Source organism: Hyposmocoma kahamanoa, unplaced genomic scaffold, assembly GCF_003589595.1.
Source record: "Hyposmocoma kahamanoa isolate Upper Pololo Valley unplaced genomic scaffold, ASM358959v1 97, whole genome shotgun sequence".
Lineage (NCBI taxonomy): Eukaryota > Metazoa > Arthropoda > Insecta > Lepidoptera > Cosmopterigidae > Hyposmocoma > Hyposmocoma kahamanoa.
The window spans coordinates 111384-131723 of NW_020655294.1; the positions used below are offsets into that span (position 1 = coordinate 111384).

The 20340-nt window shown below is 35.7% G+C and overlaps 1 protein-coding gene across 1 annotated transcript; it reads left to right on the plus strand.

The window, feature by feature from the left end:
* The first annotated feature begins 492 nt into the window (after window positions 1-492).
* Window positions 493-14547, plus strand: LOC113238590. Its single transcript, XM_026475419.1, has 5 exons — window positions 493-684; window positions 1965-2930; window positions 3186-3307; window positions 13265-13410; window positions 14247-14547. The coding sequence occupies exons 1-5, from the start codon at window positions 633-635 to the stop codon at window positions 14545-14547; spliced, it is 1587 nt and encodes a 528-aa protein (XP_026331204.1). The 5' UTR covers window positions 493-632.
* Window positions 14548-20340: the final 5793 nt, after the last annotated feature.

A 20340-nucleotide genomic window follows, 5' to 3' on the forward strand; every position in this document is an offset into this window, starting at 1 on the left:
TGTGATATAACGCAAAGAATAAATTGATAAATATGACGTTTTACTTAATATTACGTTTATCCCTAAAATTTTATGTAGAAAATAAATAGTAACAAATATTATGATTTAAATGAGTTTGTTTTTTTTACATCGCTAGTCTTGTATACACGATTATGTTTGTATTCGTTATATTAACTAGGTAAGGAAAGTATGTTAAATGCGCTTACTTAACCAAAAAGATAAACTAAAAAAAAGAATAACAGCAGTATGACTGTTTACTTCTTATGAACTTAAAATTAATTATAATAAGAACAATTACTGCTTTATTCCACTAAAAACTTTTCTTTACGCCGAAACATAAGACTACATACCGCGGCGCGGATGTAAAATAAGAATGATTACTTCTTTCTTCCACTAGAATATTTTCATTGCACCGAGACGTAAGATTTGATACAGCGCGGCGCGGGAGTATACAGCGGAAACATAAGTGTGAATACGTTTGGTGCGAGGGAGGGGGCGGGTGCGTATCCACGCGCTTGACAGTCAGTGCCCGTTTCTAGGTCAAGGTAATAGCTGCGTTTACGCATTTGCGAAAACAAAACAACAACAATTGAGTGGTTTTTCTTCTTATTTTAAAGTCAAATGACCTAAAAATGTATAACCGGCAACAGCACAGTAGGGCGAGAAGAATTTTGAAGTTAATAGGTGAGTAAATTTAGATTTAATTGTTATAAAAGCTAAAAAGAGATTATGATGTGTTTACTGTCTAATTCTCCTAGTGTTTTCTCGGCTGATATCGAGTGGAGCCCGGTTTCCGCTTAAACAATGACTTGTCTGGGTTTATCTAGTCTGCCAATTACATTTAAGCGACTTTCGTCTGACCTTTGTAACCAGAAAGGCGAACCAAAACAATAAGATCATGGTTACACATTCTAAATGAATGAATTTGCAGTTTCCTCACTATGTTTTCCTTTACCGTCGAGATAGTGGTACAAGTATGTAAGTTGTAAGTGCTAGGCAATCACAGCAATCGTCTGGTCTCAAACTAGGGGAACCCCTGTAATATGAGTACTAGACGACGACTCGTAACACTAGGCTGATTAATGATTTGCTGTCTATTATTATAAAATTAATGTCTGTTACTAATGTGTAATTTTATTTCTTATTTGTAAAGACATACCATAGATATGTTATCATGAAGGGGCACCGCGTGCGATGGCGCCCTCCTCTTACTAACTTGTAGCAGAAGGATAGTGCCACCACTCGGCGTGCCTAGCCTTAATAATAACAAAATGTGTATTTGTAGAACATTATTTACTTACCTACAAATATTTATATTACATGACAAAGGCGTTAACTAGGTATCATTGTCTAATATATTTATACAGGATGTAACAAAAGTGGTATGTTAAGCGAAAAGCTATGTAAATAGTCCACTGAAAGAAACCTACCTACAAGATTTCAGACTTGAAATCCTATGTTTATTTTTTCATTTAGTATGGGGAATTCTTAAATATCTCAGGAATTGTCATACAAAATAAAAATATATATATTTGATTTCAAGTCTCAATTTTGTGGGTAGATTCCTTTCAATGGGATATTTACATAGCTTCTCGCTTAACATACCACTTTTCTACACCTGTATACTTACATCTAAAAACCCCAGCCATATCACATTAATCACCTGGTCTTAAACTAAGGATTCTGTGAAGGATTTTGCAAGTACACTCAGACCCAAGTCAGTTTAGTAAAGTTTGTCCGACCGGGAATCGAACCCGGGGCCTTTCGTCCTTTAGACACTCTAATAATTGCGGCATCGAGGGCGTCAGATAAAGAATAATATCTTACCTTATTTTGTCTCGCTTCATCCTTCTTAAGAAAGTTGTGCTAGGTGTGTAAGCATGACGTCTTTAGTAGCAGCATAAAAATCATGTTATTATGATAATATTTAAGTGAAATTTTATAGTAAAATAATTTATTTTTAGATGATGACACAGAAGCAGAGCAAACATCTGGGAATTATGAAGTCAGTCGTGGTGATGTTATGTACTCCGGGCCATCAACTAGTCGAAGTAGCAGACGGCAATCAACAGTAAATTACAGAATTAGTGTGTCTTCGAATGAAGAGCCATTTTCACCACCGGTATCTGAATATTTACCGAGTTCCAGTCCTAGTCCGACCATAGACTTAGGCAATACTTTACCATCTTCAATATTGAATGACATTGATTTTAGTTTGAAAGATTGCTTAGGTAATGATACACTTTTCTCTACTCCAACTTCCACCACTCGTAATGATTTAATTTTTATAGCATCACCTACTGTCGTTTTTATATCTAATCCTCAAAAAACAATTTCTATGGGTAACAAAGACAGTTATGAAAATTTAGCGCTATCAGCAGGAAATTACATAGAAGGAATTAATCCTTTGCCGAATGATGCCGATCTTGAACCCGTATCTACGTGGTATAATGAAACACTTCCTAAAAAGAGCATAACTGCCGCAGAACCTGAAACAGAACCTACATTTACTAGCCCTACAAGAACTCTGCTGACTCTTGATTATACCACGGCCATGCTTCCTGAAGCAGAGCCTACATCCATAGAATGTCCCGGCGGAATTCCTTTAGTTGAACATAATACTGCCGCAGAACCTGGAACAGAACTTACATCTACAAGCCCTGCAACTCCGTCGGTCCCTTCTATTGCCATAGCAATAGTTCCTCACTCAGACCCCCCAATTATAGCCTGCCACGGTGAAACTCTACCAGCTGGGCACTTTTCCACCACAGAACCAGAAGCAATGTCATCTCGTCCAGTGTTAGCAACTGAAGCTAATACAAATCCCAGAAAAAGAAAGCGTAATCCCGAAAAGTGGTCTAAAGCACAAAAAAAAATTAAAAAAAATACAGGTCAACAGCCTCAAAAACAGATGCGAGAGCCTTGCAAGTGTAAGCTTAAATGCTTTGAAAAAATACCCAGCGATAGGAGGTTGGAGATATTTAGGCAATTTTGGGCTTCTGGTAACCATGAAACTCAATGGCAGTTCATTTTGAAAAACACTGAGATAATAGAACCTAAAGTTATGAAAATTCAGCGTACACGTGAACGAAATCGTACATTGGTTTATTATTTGCCGTCAAAAAGCAATGCATGCCTTATGACTAATTTGAAAGTGTGCAAAATCATGTTTCTTAATACGCTAGATATTAAAGAAAGAACAGTTTACACTGCCATTGATAAATATGCTAATGGCGACCAAATAACAGACCTTCGAGGAAAACATTCCAATAAATCTCATAGAACAGCCAGCGAAACAGAACAGAGTGTAATTCAACATATTAAGTCTTTTCCTTGTATCGAATCTCACTATCTGAGAAAAAATACCAGCCGTCAATATTTGTCACAAGACTTAAATATCTCAAAAATGCATCGTTTGTACAAAGATTGGATGTCAGAAAATGAAAACTTTCGTAATACTAAAGTGGCAAGCGAGTATCAATATTATCAAATATTTAATACACAATTTAACCTTTCTTTTTTCCGCCCGAAAAAGGATTTGTGCAATTTATGTAGCAAATATGACAATTCAACTGAAGAAGGTAAATTACAACTGAAAAAGGATTATGATAGTCATATAAAAAATAAGAACATCGTACGAAATATAAAAGATAGTGAAAAAGAATCAGCAGATCCTAATGTGAAAACTGTAGCTGTTTTTGACTTGGAAAAGGTTCTTAGTCTACCGCAATCTAACGTGGGTATTTTCCATTATAAAAGGAAATACCCCGCATATAATTTCACTGTGTACAATCTAATATCCCGTCAAGGGTTTTGTTATCTATGGCATGCACAAATTGCAAAAAGGGGTGCAAATGAAATCGCTAGTTGCTTATTACATTTCATTGAGTCTGAAGTTAACAGGGGTATAAAGTCAATTTCATTGTATTCAGATAATTGTTCAGGCCAGAACAGAAATCGGTTCATATTCGCGATGTATATTTATGTATCGCGTGTATTTAACGTAGAAGTTACACACAGATTTTTACAAACTGGCCATACTCAGAACGAAGGCGACTCAATGCATGCCTGTATAGAGAAAAATATGAAAAATAAGATTTTGTACACGCCCGACCAACTGTACGAAGTAATCATGAACTCTAAAGTACAAAATAAATTTGTAATTAAAGAAATGATTCAAAATGACTTTTTCAACCTTAAAAGTCAAGTTATGACAAGCAAGAATTGGTCACAAGACACAAACGGGCATCAAGTATATTTCTCAAAAATTAAAGAAATCAAAACATGACCCGATGCATCAAATAAATTATTATTTAAATATGATTTGGAAAGTAATGAATATTTGGTGTTAGACACTACAAATCGTTCGACGCGCACTCGTAAAACAAATAATGTCAATGTTGTGGGTTTTGATGAACTTCCACTTGCATATGCTCAATTATTACCGATTTCTAACGCGTTGTTCAAAGACTTAATTAACCTCTGTGATACAAATGCTATACCTCTACATTACCAAACATTTTATAGAAATTTGTTACCAGCAACTGAATCTTCAAATTTGGAGGTATTTGATTCATCTGAAGAAGAATAACTTTATTAGTTCGTATCTTTGATCTCATTATTGTTTTAATTAGACATTTTTATTGCATTTTTATATTTTTATGTATACACATTTTGATTATTAATAATTTAAAACAAAAGGTACTGGGAAAGTATGAAAGGCCTTATTTTGTTAACAAATTATGCATGTCATGTTACCTTACATTTGTATTGAGAAAATAATTATATTTTGTTATATTATATCCCTTCATATTGAAATAAAAAATAGTGAACACAAAAAATGCATTTTCTTTTTTTTCCTATAGTCATAAATATGTGTTAATATGCAGCTAAATTTTCTATAACATATAATAGAATAAGTAATTATTTTTGTTTACTTAAGTTATCTTAACAAGCCCCTAAATTGAAAAAAGGGGTAAGTATTACTTATACATTTCTATCATAATTTTAATAAAGGAATTAATGCAGTAATCTTAGTTATACAAGCATAATTTTTTGTATTTACAAGTTCATTACAGCTTTAATACTACATACTTTTTGAAATACATTTTACTTTTCTGGCAAAGTCTGGCATAAATTTTGATACTCAGAATCCTGTATTAAATTACATTCTGAAAAATAGCATAATAATTTATTTTTACAATTCCTAATAAACTATAAACATAAGCACTAACTTAAATACAACACGCAGTGCAACATTTTTTCCCCCATTTTTTGATATAAGAATAATTCTTCTACGTTTGAAAATAAAGTAAATATGCCCATAAATTCAGTTTTTTCGCCATACTGAAAAATCAGTATTTTCGTCTTATGCCTTTTTTTCCCTGAGGGTACGACATTTCAGCTTTCTAATTTGTGATTTCAGCGCAAACGACAGTTGATATTTAAAAGTGATTTGGCCCATTTGCCTAATGAGTTACCAGGAATGGTTGGTCCTTATTTCGTCTCTATTTCGGGTTGTATACTCGATGTGACAAATAAATTAATCTTTTAAATGAATTACTTTAAGATGGCGAAAGATTTATTGCACTTCATTCTTTACCATGTACATTTAAAAAAATACCTACCATGTACATGTACATGAACATGACTTTGAATGTTACTAATATTAATCATTCGAATGGGTAAATCATTCGCCTAAGTCGAAAACAAGCACAATCATTCAACTCGAGTCTGATAATTGCAGATACCGAATACCCCTACTATTCGTTCGGGTGCGCGAGTCAAATGATTAAAACGTCTGAACCACTCAAAACCATTCACCATGTCCATATCAAAATATCCCTCTCCACGTCACATTTACGGTATTTACCGTAATTTGACTCATGCATGATATGTAAATGGTAACTTCATTAATTGTACCTTAATGGAATAGACTGTTCATGTTTAGTGTTTAAAGTAATATGTGCCTGTTTTGTTCAATGTTTTTATTGACAATCTGTGACGGCTATTATGTTCCGTGTCACGTGTGTTCTGTTGCCGAATCCGCTGAAAATCAGCGTCGTACCAGTTTAAGTGAGACGACAACATGCTGAGTGGGCTACGGTTTCCTTGGCAGCACAGCACATACGCTTTGTACTCTATATATTATGTATTTAGTTCTAAATCCTTGATATTATTATTATCATAATTATTAGTATTAATATTATTATTATTATTATAAAATGCAAGTGCACTGTGTTGATTATTCAAGTAATAAATGATTTCTATACTTTATATTTCTACCGTATGTTAGAGAGGGCTGCAATCTATGGATTAGTAATAGTAATTAGTAATGAATGATCACTCAGATTATTCGAGTATGAAAATGAGTGAATTACTAATTTATTATTCGAATGACAGGATTAGAAATTACTAACGAGTCCAATAACGAAGTCATTCGCAATGGCGCATCGTTACCTAACACCGCTTATTTACGCACCGCAGTACCCCTCCCCATTTTGTCTCCTGTAGGCCAAAATTGAAGACTACGTGTTAGATAAAGATTTATGGAAAGACGACATGGCTTTAGATTCAAACACTAATTTGATTCAAAGTGTATTCCACAGTGTTTAAGTTTATTTGAAAAGAGCAATCCCTAGAGTTTCTTGCTCGTTCTTCTCAGGGAAGTGAACGAGCAGTAGCTTAAATGTGACGTTTTCAAGTGTAAATTTATTTTACCTATGGAATAAATGATTCTTCGACTTTAGCTAGCATGACACGGTGCAAATTGCGCGGGAGCGACATAAAGAGCGAGATACTGCTATGCTCGCATAGAAATCTCGCTCTCGCACAAGTCGCTAGCCGTATTGGCCACTTGCCGTTGCGTCACCGCGCGCCGTTTCAACGCACCATGTGGTAAATAGTTCTAATTTATATGTAGTACAAAGCAAAAAAAACAAAATCAGTTGCGGTTGTTACAAAAGCAGGGTGATAAGGTTAGTTGAATTCTCCCAATACACTTAGGTTATTTGAATTTGAATAGGTGTAACACACAATAGACCATTTTTCATTTAAATTTATTGGCTAATCTTTATTACTATTTGACTACGTGTTGCAGTAACAACCAGGACGGATCAAAATAAAAAAATCAAACCTTAGCTCAAATGTCGAATGGACTACAAAAGTAAAAATCATCGCATGAAAATTATCATGACTGTAATATTTTTAATTTCTCAAGAAACAACAAACTACACTTTGCAAGTGGATGATAAGATTTACATACTCATATATACATTAACTGATTATCCACCGTTCTGGCACATGGTAGGGGAGAGAATGCAAAAATGTTTATTTAAAAATTGTTTCGTTACCACAAAAAATTCCTACTTCAAGGACATAAAACAATTCGATGTTTTATTATTTAATTTAATTGATCTATGGTACACAAACTTTACACTACCAGAAGAACGTTCTGAACACCAAAAATATATATTTGTTAGTACCGAACCTCCAGCACTCCATAAAGTACCTTCAAAATATAACGAATTTTTTAACTTAACATGGACTTACAAATTAGACTCGGACATTACTTTGAGATATGTAATTATAAAAGACAAAGAAGGTAAGGTTATTGGACCTAAATGGAATGTGCAGTGGATGGATGTACGCGACATGAAACCAATAAGTAAAAAAATTAAGAGCAAACTACAGAGCAAAAGTAAAGCTGTGGCATGGTTTGTGACGCATTGTTACACGCCAGGCAAACGCGGGGAATTTGTGAAAAATTTAACAATTGAATTAAATAAATATGAACTGAACGTTGATATCTATGGTTATTGTGGAAATCTAGAATGTATAAAGGGTGACGAAATGTGCCATGTAATGTTAGAAACTGACTACCATTTTTATTTAGCCTTTGAGAATTCTCTTTGCGAAGACTATGTTACTGAAAAGGTTTTAACTGCTACAAACCATTTCACAGTGCCTATAGTTTACGGGGGTGCAGATTATAACAGGTAAGGAATAGAAATATGCAATTTTTTATAATTATTATTAGAAGTAAAGTACTTGTATTACGAAAATCGGAAACAATGCAACACGCAGACGTGAGGCAATGTCGAAAAGTTACTTTTTCTATATTGACCTGGTCGGGGATCGTAGCCAGGAATGGCGACAATTATGTGACAATTGGTCACATCATTTTTAAATAGATTACACCTTATAATTCTATTTTGATTCTGGACTGTCAACATTTGCTTTTGTAGTCAGGAACATGACTAGTGGAAATTTGTTATGATTATGAATAAAAAGATAAAACACACAGAACGTAAAAAACAATAGAAAGTAAAAAAGTATAATTTTGCTTATACCATTAGGGTAACGTACAAAATTTTCGGATTTCTCTTTATTTAAAGACAAAAAGGGAATATTATATTTTAACGAATGGTATATTTTTCAACCAAAACTATAAATTGATGACAAAGAAGTAAAATGTGTAGATTTACGAGATTACGTAAATACCATTATGTAGCTATGTAAATACAATCATCGTGCCGTGGAGTCACAGCCATAAAAGTAAATTTTCAGAGATATAGCTTATACATAATAATAATTGCTTCTCAATGAAATAGAAACCATTATGAGAACCGTTTCTAAAATTTGTTACATGGTGTTATTGAAGTGCGTATTTCGAAAATCAAAATTTTTATTGTTATCTAAACAGCAAACATAGCTACATTTTCCAATTTTTTTCGTTATCGTCCTATGTAATATTAATGTATGCTATTTTCGTTTTGTTTTGAAGTAAGAATGTGTTTTCTTAATTATTTTTTCAGATTTTTACCTCCAGGATCGTATTTAGATGCCCGCGATCTAGGACATGAAAAACTTGCTTATATTATAAACGATACCATGTTCAATAAAGAAAAATACTATGATTTTTTTAATTGGTACGGATATTACAGTTTGCACGACCCCAGTGAGAGTCCAGAGACTGACGAATTCTGTGGATTTTGTGCTTTTCTTAATAAAAACAAATTTTTGCATAAATCAAGTGTGTACGAAAATTTAAGTACGTATTGGTCTCCGTATGTACAATAAAATTTTAAGCGTTACGCATAGAGTTCTTGGGTTTTCGCGATTGTTACCTTAAGTCAAGCAGTAATGTGAATATTACTCAAAGGCCAGGGTGCTGCTGCTGGTGAAATTACAGGCACATGGGACTTGTCCACTTCTCAAGGTGACGAGTGCAGTGGCAGTACACCTCTGATCTTTGTGGTTTGTGAAGCTTTCAGTGACACTGCAACTGTTTTGGATAGGCATGTCGCTTACCACCAGGTGCACGACTTTTTAGGTTCATCACTTTGTATCTTAAAAAAAATGTTATTTTTATTTCGGATGTGTTTTTTAGACTCTTGTTACTCCCATGGCCGAAATGGTAAAATTTGTTTTTATTGTTACAAAATTGTTATATTTATTTTGTTGTTCTTTAGGAATTTTAACACGCTGTTTGTTCTTTTATGAAAAAAACCTCTCAAATAGATTTTTTTTCCTAATAAATTAAAACTATCTGAATTGTGAAAACGTGTAAGGGAATTTGTATCAAAAAAATTTGATAATTTTTTATGTGTTCTGATAATTTTTTGAATAATTTTTTTTGCTATTTTCTTTTATATTAACTATTAACTTTTTTGTTTATGTTGGTGGCGATTACATTAACATTTGATAATGTATTTTAATAAAATTGTAGCCCTAGTAACCTAATGGTTCGCCTATTGCCTCTCAAGCAGAGAATCGTGGTTTCGAATCCGGGATTGCACCTCTGAGTTTTTCAGAATGAATGTGCGAAGTTTAATTTGAAATTTACGTTTTAAATTTAATTTATATTTTATAATTTCTTAAATAATTAATAATAAATTGCTTTCCGCCGAAATGCTCATAGTAAATGTATATATAGTAGACACACGCTTGGCCACAATCTCACTTGATGTTAAGCGACGATGGGACGCGTTTGCCTAAAAAATGCCTATTCACTCTAGCCTTGAATAGCCCCAATTTGTACTTCTCGGGAAATACAGATGCCGTAGAGCATTCCATTCATTTGCCGTATGTATCAGAAAGGAGGAAGCAAAGCGCTTAGTGTGAATAGGTGGAATATGAACGCCATAAGAATGGAGTGCTCCGGACCTTCTAGTCGACCGAAGGAGGCACGGTGAGGGTGAAACTAAATTGAAAAGTTCCTGCGCACACTCTCCGAAATGTATCCGATAGAAAACCGACAAGCAGGCTACTTTTCTGCGATGGTCGAGATTTTGTGGCTTGGACTCCCCAAGAGACATGTTGTTAATAAGTCTCTTTGCTTTACGCTCCACCGACTCCAAGGCAGCCAACTGGTAATGGGCAGAGCCGTCCCAAAGGTGTCAGCAATACTTCATACACAATCGAACTTATGCTTTATACAGATTTAAAAGCTGTTCAGGTGTGAAGTACCGCCTGACCTTGTAAAGAATGCCTAGTTTTCTGGCAGCAAATTTTGCCAAGTTGTATGGCCCTAAGTTGGGGTTCGATAATAAATCCAGACCAAGTAGATCAAGGTGGTCCGTTATCGGCGCGGATACATCTTGGAAAGTCGGAGTAAGGTGTAGGGGACGTCGTTTTGATGTGAAAAGACGCGCCTGTGTTTTAGCCGCGTTAAACCTTTTTTTTTTTTGACGGGGGAAATCTTTATGGATACCCAGCCCAGGGAGACTCAGGGGTTATGTGGGAACTCTCCCTCCAGGCTGGAGGGCCTACCCCACTAAAACCTCCCCCGGGGTTCCCTCTCGCCGGTTGAGTCGGCGCCGTGGTATCAGTGAACATTCACCACGACAGCCGCATTAAACCTGACCCTGTTCGCATTTCCAGTCGGAAGCCGCTTTCAGGCTCAGGTTCAACCGGGTGACAATCGCCTCTCGTTTACATCGGATCTCTTCCCTGTTGTCTCGGGCGTCTGGTACATAACTCTCTACAACAGAGTTGTCGTCTGCGTACCCAAAGATACCGGGCATCAGCAGCAGGTCGTTGATATGCAGCAAGAATAGTGGCGGATAGGACAGATCCCTCAGGTACACCGGCATTTATACCACGAGGAGCAGACGAGAACTATCTACAACTACACGGATTGACCTATCCTTCAGAAAATCGCCTATCCATGTGCAAAAGGCACGAGGAATTCTGTAAACTGGAAGCTTGTTTAACAGGCTATCACGCCAAACCTTATCAAAGGCCTTTGATATGTCGAGAGACACGGCAAGCGATTCATCGCGTTTCTCGACAGCCTCGCCCCATAAATGTGGCATACACAACAAGATCCCCAGTAGATCTACCACGGCGAAAACCATACTGTCGATCACTGAGAAGATCGTTATCTTCGAGGTATCCAAGGAGACGGCTGTTCAATACGAACTCCATAGTCTTACAGAGTATGGAGGTGATTGTGATAGGTCGATAATTAAAGGGGTCTGCATAACATTATGAATTTAAGAATGTGTGTGGAGTTTTCAATCCACATTGGGTACTACAGCCCGAGTCCTTGTAACGGCAGCAAAGAGTAGCCGGTTATCTGCAAAATCACGATTTTGCAGTAGAATGTTATGGACGTAAAAATTTTATATATTCTGATGTTACAGACTGAATTAGCTAACATTTTGAGCAACGGGGCATTATAAAAAGATAATATCTGAAGGGTGTTCAGAATATTATTCCCTCGTTATTATTTTCATAAAGCTCTAGCGGAAAATTGTGTTTTTGCATTTTAATTTACTTATCCGGGAGATCTTTTCTATTGAGTTATTTTTCCAATACTAGGTATAATAGCGTATTTTTTAATTTGTAACTCTCTTCGTTACTCGATATGCGTGTAAATTATTTTTTATATAAATACAATTCTTAATTATCATCTGTAATATACCTCATCATACGATCGCGTTTGCGGTGTGATATGAAATGTTACCGAGTTTCCATACAAACTGTTACAATTGATAACAACCTTGATAACACTCAATCATAAAAGCACTTAGTAATAAATCCAAATATAAACGCCCTCGCGATATAAATCTTTACAAAGAACAAACACCTATATTACGTCCACCTAGTTGAACGCGTTGAGCCTTCTTATGGGCCTCATAAGAAGGGTCAAGGTCACTCAGCGGGCAATGGAGAGAGCGATGCTCGGTATTTCCCTGCGTGATAGAATCAGAAATGAGGAAATCCGTAGGAGAACTAAGGTAACCGACATAGCTCGAAGAATTGCTCAGCTGACGTGGCAGTGGGCGGGGCACATAGCTAGGAGAACCGATGGCCGTTGGGGTGGAAAGGTTCTTCAATGGCGACCGCGCACCGGACGACGCTCAGTGGGTAGGCCCCCCACCAGGTGGACCGACGATCTGGTGGAGGTCGCGGGAAGCCGATGGATGCGGGCAGCGCAGGACCGATCGTCGTGGAGATCGTTGGGGGAGGCCTATGCCCAGCAGTGAGCGTCGTATGGCTGAATGATGAGTTGAACGCGAAAACGCGATAACCGCGCGAATTGACCATGCGATCATGAAAAAAAGCGGGTGTCCTAATAGATAGTTGCGCGAGTCCGTATTCCCGCAATTATGAAATGAAAATTAATTTTCCTAAAATATGTTGAACAAGAGATGGAACACTTATTACCACATATTTTACCACATCTGACTTGCAAAATTATACTTATAGTGATTGAATTAATTGATTAGATTACAAATAATGCCAGTAGACATGCACAAAACATCCTTAAAGTTCTAATTTTGTTTCAATACGTACTCAAATATATATATGAAAATTATGAAAGCCAAACAATTACATAATATTATAATATGAGTAGTAATTTATATGTCAATGTTTATTCAAGAAATCGTTCGCTGTGTAATAATTTTTGTCTTTAAGCTATGCATTCAATCTGTTTTCAAAGAAACTATTTGGTAACATTTTAATGTCGTTTGGTAGAGCATTATATATTTGGACACACATACCATTGCATTAATTTTTATAGTAAGACAATCTAGGCGCATTATTTAAAACCAGTCTATTTGGATCCCTTATACGTCTACCTTGGATGTCTCTTCTTTTTTTAAAGATATGAGTGCGGTCGCAGAGCCCGCTTGTGATAACGCAACGCGATTATCTCTTAGGATACCTATTCGAGATCAATATGTATGATCGCAGGTTCTCACGAAAAAACTTTGCGCAAACTTGCGATAGTCGTGCAATCGCGTTCAATTAGGACAACGCCTTCGGCTACCCGCTTCTGCACAAGAAAATGCGCAGCGACGAGAATACCGGCCCGGCCGGCACTGCGAGCACCGATGTCAGTGACCCCGACGTGATCCAATGTAGTATTTACGAGTGTAAGGCCTATAATCCAACTGGGTACACCAGCTAGTCCAGGAATCGAACACCGGACGTAGCGATGAAGCGTAAGCTCGATTAGACAATGGCAGTTTTTTTTATGAAACCTTTATAACAGTTTACAATGACACTCTGAGCTTTGAATTGTAAAATTCTGAGGGAAACTGCCACTGCGTCTGTTACTCTGAGACTTAAGTTGACAAGTCTCATGTGCCTGCGATCCCACCAACTACTATACTGCTTGGTGACAGAAATAGCTAAGGTCGCAGTACTTCCCTGGACGAACTCTTTCACAAGGAGCTCTACTTCTTGCGTTTACATTGTCTGAGAATATACTGCATAAGTATATAGTAAAAGTTAATAATAATATTTGTTAATCAAAAACAAAGTGTTACTAGTATTATTTGTATCAGTGAAACATTACGTTTACATCTTTACTACTTTCATTACATGTTTTTTTGTTGGCTCATAATATAAATATATCTTGTATTCTGTTCATTTTATAACTTATTCCTCCTCTTTGAAACGATATTTTCATCTCTCATTTCCTTGATATTCGTTGTCGAGATCAAGTAATTTGGCAAATTGAATTATTTTTGGTCTATTGTTGAACATTTTTTTTGCTAGGCCATTTTTGTAGACGAAGATTTGACAATGTGCGGATAAATTTCTTGTAATTGAAGTCATTCTACGGCGCGTCTGTATTTTAGGCGAGAGTGAATAGGTATTATTTAGGTATGCATGCTTTATTGTCACCCTCATTCACAATTCATCAGATGAGATGGAGGACAAATGCGTTCATTTTTTTTAGAAAATACTTCCTGTCACAGAAATCTAAATTATTTAGATTTCTTTAGTTACAACATATTAGAAACGTACACCTTAAAAGAGGACACTACAAGACGCCTGCAGGCATTTGAGATGTGGTACTACGGTCGCATGTTGCGCATTGGGTGGATACAGAGGGTCACGAACGAAACTGTGCTTCAGCGTGTTCATACGTCCCGGAAACGGGGAAAGAGACGCGCTGGGCGAAGAAAGACATCGTGGCTGCGGAACATCTGGGAGTGGATCGGCATTGCCTCCGTCGAACAGCTGTATCGGTTGGCTGCTTATAGAGACGGATACAAGAAGCTGACGGCCAACCTTCAGCATTGAAGAGGCACTGTAAGAAGAAGAAGTTACAACATTATGTTTTGTTCTTCTGTTTTAACTTTTCTATACGCTTTTTAATTCAGCACTGTAAATTAATATTTTTGGGGATCAACGACACACATCAAGAGTGTCCAGAGATCTAACACGTTTTTGCTAATTACTAAAAATCGGGTATTTATTTATTTTTTATACCAAAGGATTTAAGTGTTTTATTGAATGTCAGAATGTTTCTTCACCACAATGATATTCAATTATTGTTTGTGAAATTACTCCACTAGTTTGTTATAATTATTAATACAAAGATCGAACACTTAGGTAAAATTCATTCGATCCGAAACCGTAACAGACGCCATGCCAACTAAGCCACGGAACGAACCAGCGGACATCACGAATTTTTCTATGTGCTTGTTTGTCGGATCTTTGTATCTGGTTTTTAACGACTTTTTAGCCGTAGCGCCATCTATGAGAAAGAAATCTATGAAAGACCAAAGGATTTATTTGGTAAATTTCATATTAAACTCAAATGATAAAATTGACCAAAAAAATTCATCGATGTTAAAAAAAAATTACGAAACCCTATTTTCAGTAGTTGGCGAAAACGTGCTTGTTCCCTTTTGATGCGTGTATTTCAGATACGCTAAAGGATTGGTTCATTATGAAGAAACACTATAAAATCAGACCAATTAAATTACTAACTCAATCTCAACGAATTAGGTTATAGAAATAGTTTATTATTAAAGACTAATAATTAAAGCTTAAACAATAGACAATAGTTTTTTTACTATACCAATTATTTTATCATAAAAACTAAGCCACAAAAAAATTATAGATAGTGATTCGGAAATTTTTAAAATCAAAGATAGTTAAAATGCGTATTGCCACAACTGCAAATGGTATAAACAATACTGCGCTTCTAAATCCACAGATTTACATACTTGTATATACATTAACAGATTACCCCCCAATTTGGGACATGGTGGATGGAAAAATGCTAAAATGTCGATATAAGAATTGCTTTGTCACTAAACAAAGATCTTTTCTCGAGGATATTGGAAAGTTCGACGTTTTGTTATTTAACATAATCGACATCAGCTACAAGAATTTTACACTACCCGAAGAACGATTGGAGCATCAAAAGTATATATTCGTTAGTCATGAACCACCAGCGCTTCACAAAGTTACCTCAAAATATAATCGTTTTTTTAACCTAACATGGACGTACAAATTAGATTCGGACATATCGTTACGATACATAATCATAAAAAACAAAAGAGGTACAATAATAGGACCTAGTAAAAACATGCATTGGATGGATATAAGCGATATGAAACCAATAAGTAAAAAAATTAAACGCAAATTACAGAGTAAACAAAAACCTGCAGCGTGGTTCGCGTCACATTGTTTTACACCAAGCAGACGCGAGGATTATGTGAAAAGTTTAATGAACGAATTAAATAACTATAAATTGAAAATTGACATCTATGGCGGCTGTGGAGATGAGCAGTGTCCAATGGATGACGAAGTTTGTCATACTATTATAGAGTCAGATTATTATTTTTATTTGGCTTTTGAGAATTCGTTATGCGAAGATTATGTAACTGAAAAGGTACTGACAGCTACAAAACACTACACTGTACCGATAGTTTACGGTGGCGCAGATTACAAAAGGTAGGTAATAAAAAAGCGACCTCAATAGATTATGGAATTATATCTAGGTATTTACCAAATTTTATTGAAAGCAGTTAACGGACAGAGGGTGAAACCATTAAACCGGATTCATGCCCTAATTTACTACTTGCAGAGGTGGTATATTGTCTTCAAATTAGAATAGGTTCTATATAAAGGTACCCACTTTCCAACGAGAAAAAAATCAACGAAATTGGTTCACAAATATCAGAGTAATTGCGTAATATACACACTAAAAAACGTACTGTCGAATTAAAACCTCGTCCTTTTTTGAAGTGGATTAAAATTGACGGAACATCTATGACATACTTAGTCTTTAATCAGCAACTGGATACAATTTTTTTGCAACACATTACTAATCGTTTGATTAAGCTGCATCGCATATATCACCTTTCTTTGTATATTTTACAGATTTTTGCCTCCGGGATCGTATTTAGATGCGCTTGAACTAGGACAGCAGAAACTAGCGCGTGTGATAAACGATACCATCCATAACAAAAACAAGTATTATGATTTTTTCAAATGGCACCGATATTACACATTGCATGATCCGAGTGAAACTCCAGAAACTGATGAAATATGTGGATTCTGTGCTTTTCTTAACAATGATAAACGAACACAAAAAACACGCGTCTATGAAGATTTTACTGCTTATTGGTTTCCATAGACTTACTTTTCATGTCACACGAAGTAGACGTGAGGGAGTTTAGTAAATTAATTGAAATTGTATAACTTAATCCTTTCATGGACAGTAACGGCGTTTACCGTAAAATGAAAAATTCGAATATGAACAGTACGGTCTATCGATATATTGATCTTATAAAAACTACTACGGGCTTTACCGTCCGTATTCCAAGTGCTTTCTTTGTAGTTGCTGCTGAAGTATCAACAATGTACTGACAAAATTGAAAGATTTATTTTAGACATATTTGTTGACGTTACACACAAATATTTACTATGTGCACATCACGACAGTACGGTGAATACCGACGTGTTTGTATGAGGTGATGGAAGACCGTACATGTCAGTGCGTCGCCAGCGACTGCCTTTTGTGGTTATGTAGTTTGTATTCGCGCTGGAATTTTCTGACAGTAAAAAATCGAAAATATCCCTCCAAAATTCAAATTCAAAATTCAAAATAATCTTTATTTCATAGGTAAGCATTATTACACTTGAAATCGTCACAATGGTTAAACTCTACCGCTCATTCGTAAGGCAGATTCCCCTGAAAATAATGAGCAAGAAACTCTAGGGGTTGCTCTTTGTAAATAACATTTGTAAACATTCAACATTTACAATATTTATTTTTTGTATTTGAAACATCAGAGATCGAGACTACGTCCATGAGCTAAACGGGTTACTACCACGGATTTTTGTCATCCAAGTACGCAGAAGTTGTATAACAACCTTTAGTGTAAAATTTTTGTTTCACTATAGTTTTAAACCTCGTGAAAGGCAAAAAAAGGCAAAACCGGAATCTTGTTATAGAAGCGTATACATTGCCCCTTAAATGATTTTTTGACTTTGTGAAGACGACTATCAAGAAAAGCTAGTTTATTTCTTTTCCTCGTATTAATGTTATGTCTGTCACTATTTTTCATAAAGAAATTACTATTCCTTTTAATATAAATTACCTTTTCATAAATGTACTGTGAGGCTAGTGTAAGAATGTTAATTTCCTTAAACTTATCTCTCAAAGATACTTTGGGGCCCAGATTGTAAATTGCCCTAACTGCACGTTTCTGCAGGACAAAGATTCTATTGATATCGGCGGCATTACCCCAAAGCAAAATGCCGTATGTCATTAGACTGTGAAAGTAGCTAAACCAATCTAGCGGTTTCGACGTCTGAATGTTTCCTAATTTTTTAAATCACGTACACTGCAGAGCCGAGCCGTTTTGATAACTTACTTATATGGGGACCCCATTGCAATTTAGCATCTAACGTTATACCTAGAAATACAACTGTGTCCACAAGATTCAATTTTTCGTTTCTAACTACAATGTTTGTAACCGTCTTTCTAACATTGGGTAATGTAAATTTCACTAAATGTTTTTCTCTAAATGCATAGTTTTTTAGTAATTCAATAAACCAATAATGTGTGCTGCAGAAACCCTATTCTGTAATAAGTAATAATGAAACATATTTTCACACTCAAAATCAGGTTAGTTAAGTAGATATTTTCTGCCATCTAGGTGCATTGAATTACTTAATTTGATGAATAACTAAACGGTAGATACAGTGTATTATTAGTAATCAAAATCACCTCTCTTACTACTTTCCAAACTGTGATTTAATTAGGTATTCAAATGATAAATAAATAACCTTCATCACTGCTTAAATATAATCTAATTAGTAATTGTTTCTTTTGGAATTGTTAGTACATAATAACTCTTATTTGTCTTCTTATACTGCAAGGGTTACGCTATTTTAATGTATACATTTGGATATTTTTTCCTGAAATAAATAAAATAAAATCACTGCACTACTACTGCCATAGCCGTACTTATTTATGCACAAGAAACATTTGCAAGAACAATTTGCAGTGCTGCTATGAATGTGACGCGATCAGCCGTCAGTGATAAAGCGTAATAATTATGTTGAATCAATATGGTCACTACAGCATAGAGAAAAGTAGTGACTTTTGTTGTGCGATATTATTTCAGTACTGTCCATGAAGGGATTAAGCATTCTTCTTCTTATCATATCGATGGCATACATTATAATGCATGCCACTGCGGTGAAAGAATTTGCCAATGGACGTAAGGTACGCCCTGATTGTTGCCCAGGATTCAATCCTCTATTCTTCTATATAAATTTTGTTTATAGTGACTCCTCCGTGTCAACCTTCTGGTTGTACTGGAAGGGAACTATAGCCTGTGCAAGCAAGCCCACATAGGGACCTTATCAATCAGGTCCTGACCCCATATTGGCACGTTTAATCCGGTTCTTAAAAGGCCTTCCTTAAAGTGCATTGGGTAAGCTACACCGGGTGCACGTACAGCGTCCTTCCTATTGTCCAGGTAAATACCATAGCTGTATGCTCATTTCTCGTTACGCATTGCGCAACTTCCGGTTGTCACCGCTAAGCCGTTGTGTCTAAAATCTACTACCAAATCTCCTCTTTGGTAGCTGAGCTGTAGACACGCTCACTTCCCGATGCTCAAGCTTCTCTCCAGTTCCCAAAAACCTACGCAGCTAGAGGGACCGGGATATCTGCCTCATCCTAGCTCTTCGGGCTGGTAGAGGATGAAGTCGCAGTGTACTGTGACCAATGGCCGGACTTACCTTCCGCTTTAGATTTTTTTCTGCCATTTTCAACAGCCGAAACTAAAGACGGCGAACTATTAACGCCTAATTGACATTCTCAAAAAAAAAATCCAAATTGCAACGTAAAGTATAATGTTCACTTTTGTTTGTTCTAACAAAAATCTTTTACAATAAACAGAATTTGGCAGAAATCAAAACCTGCTCCTGACAAAACCCTTTTAGTTTTTTCCATTTTTTTCAGTACCTTCATACGTGCTATGTTTTACTAGAATAATTATTGCTTTAACAACTTGATTAATGGCAGAGGGGAGGACATAGTTACTAATTTCTGGCGTTGGCTCGGTCAGACTCTAATTGTTAGTAGAGTATAATTATGACACCAATTACAAAGCAATTTTTGGTTGTCTTAAAACTTCTCAGGTTGGCGTTGTTAATATAACAAACAACGTTTTTCAAGGTTTTTGAGGTAAAAACTGCACAGCTATTTTATTTGTTTTAATGATATTGGCAATTTTCATTTTACTAAAAGTACGTACAATTATAATTGCTTATATCCAAGAGCAATTGGCACGTGTATTTGTTATGTAACAACAACCACCCTACACGATTATAGGTATTGTAGCATCGAGTATATAACCAGAAATAGAGATGAAATGTAATTTAATTTGTTTGAAAACTATTCTGTCAAATCATTACGATGACAACTGCGCTCCGATTGGTTAGCCCAAATTCGAAACAATTGACGGGTGTTGTCAATTGTTTCACTTCAAATCGACCAGTTTAATTTGAGCTTTGCTATAATGAACGAAAATTGAAAAATTACGTATTTAATATTTAATT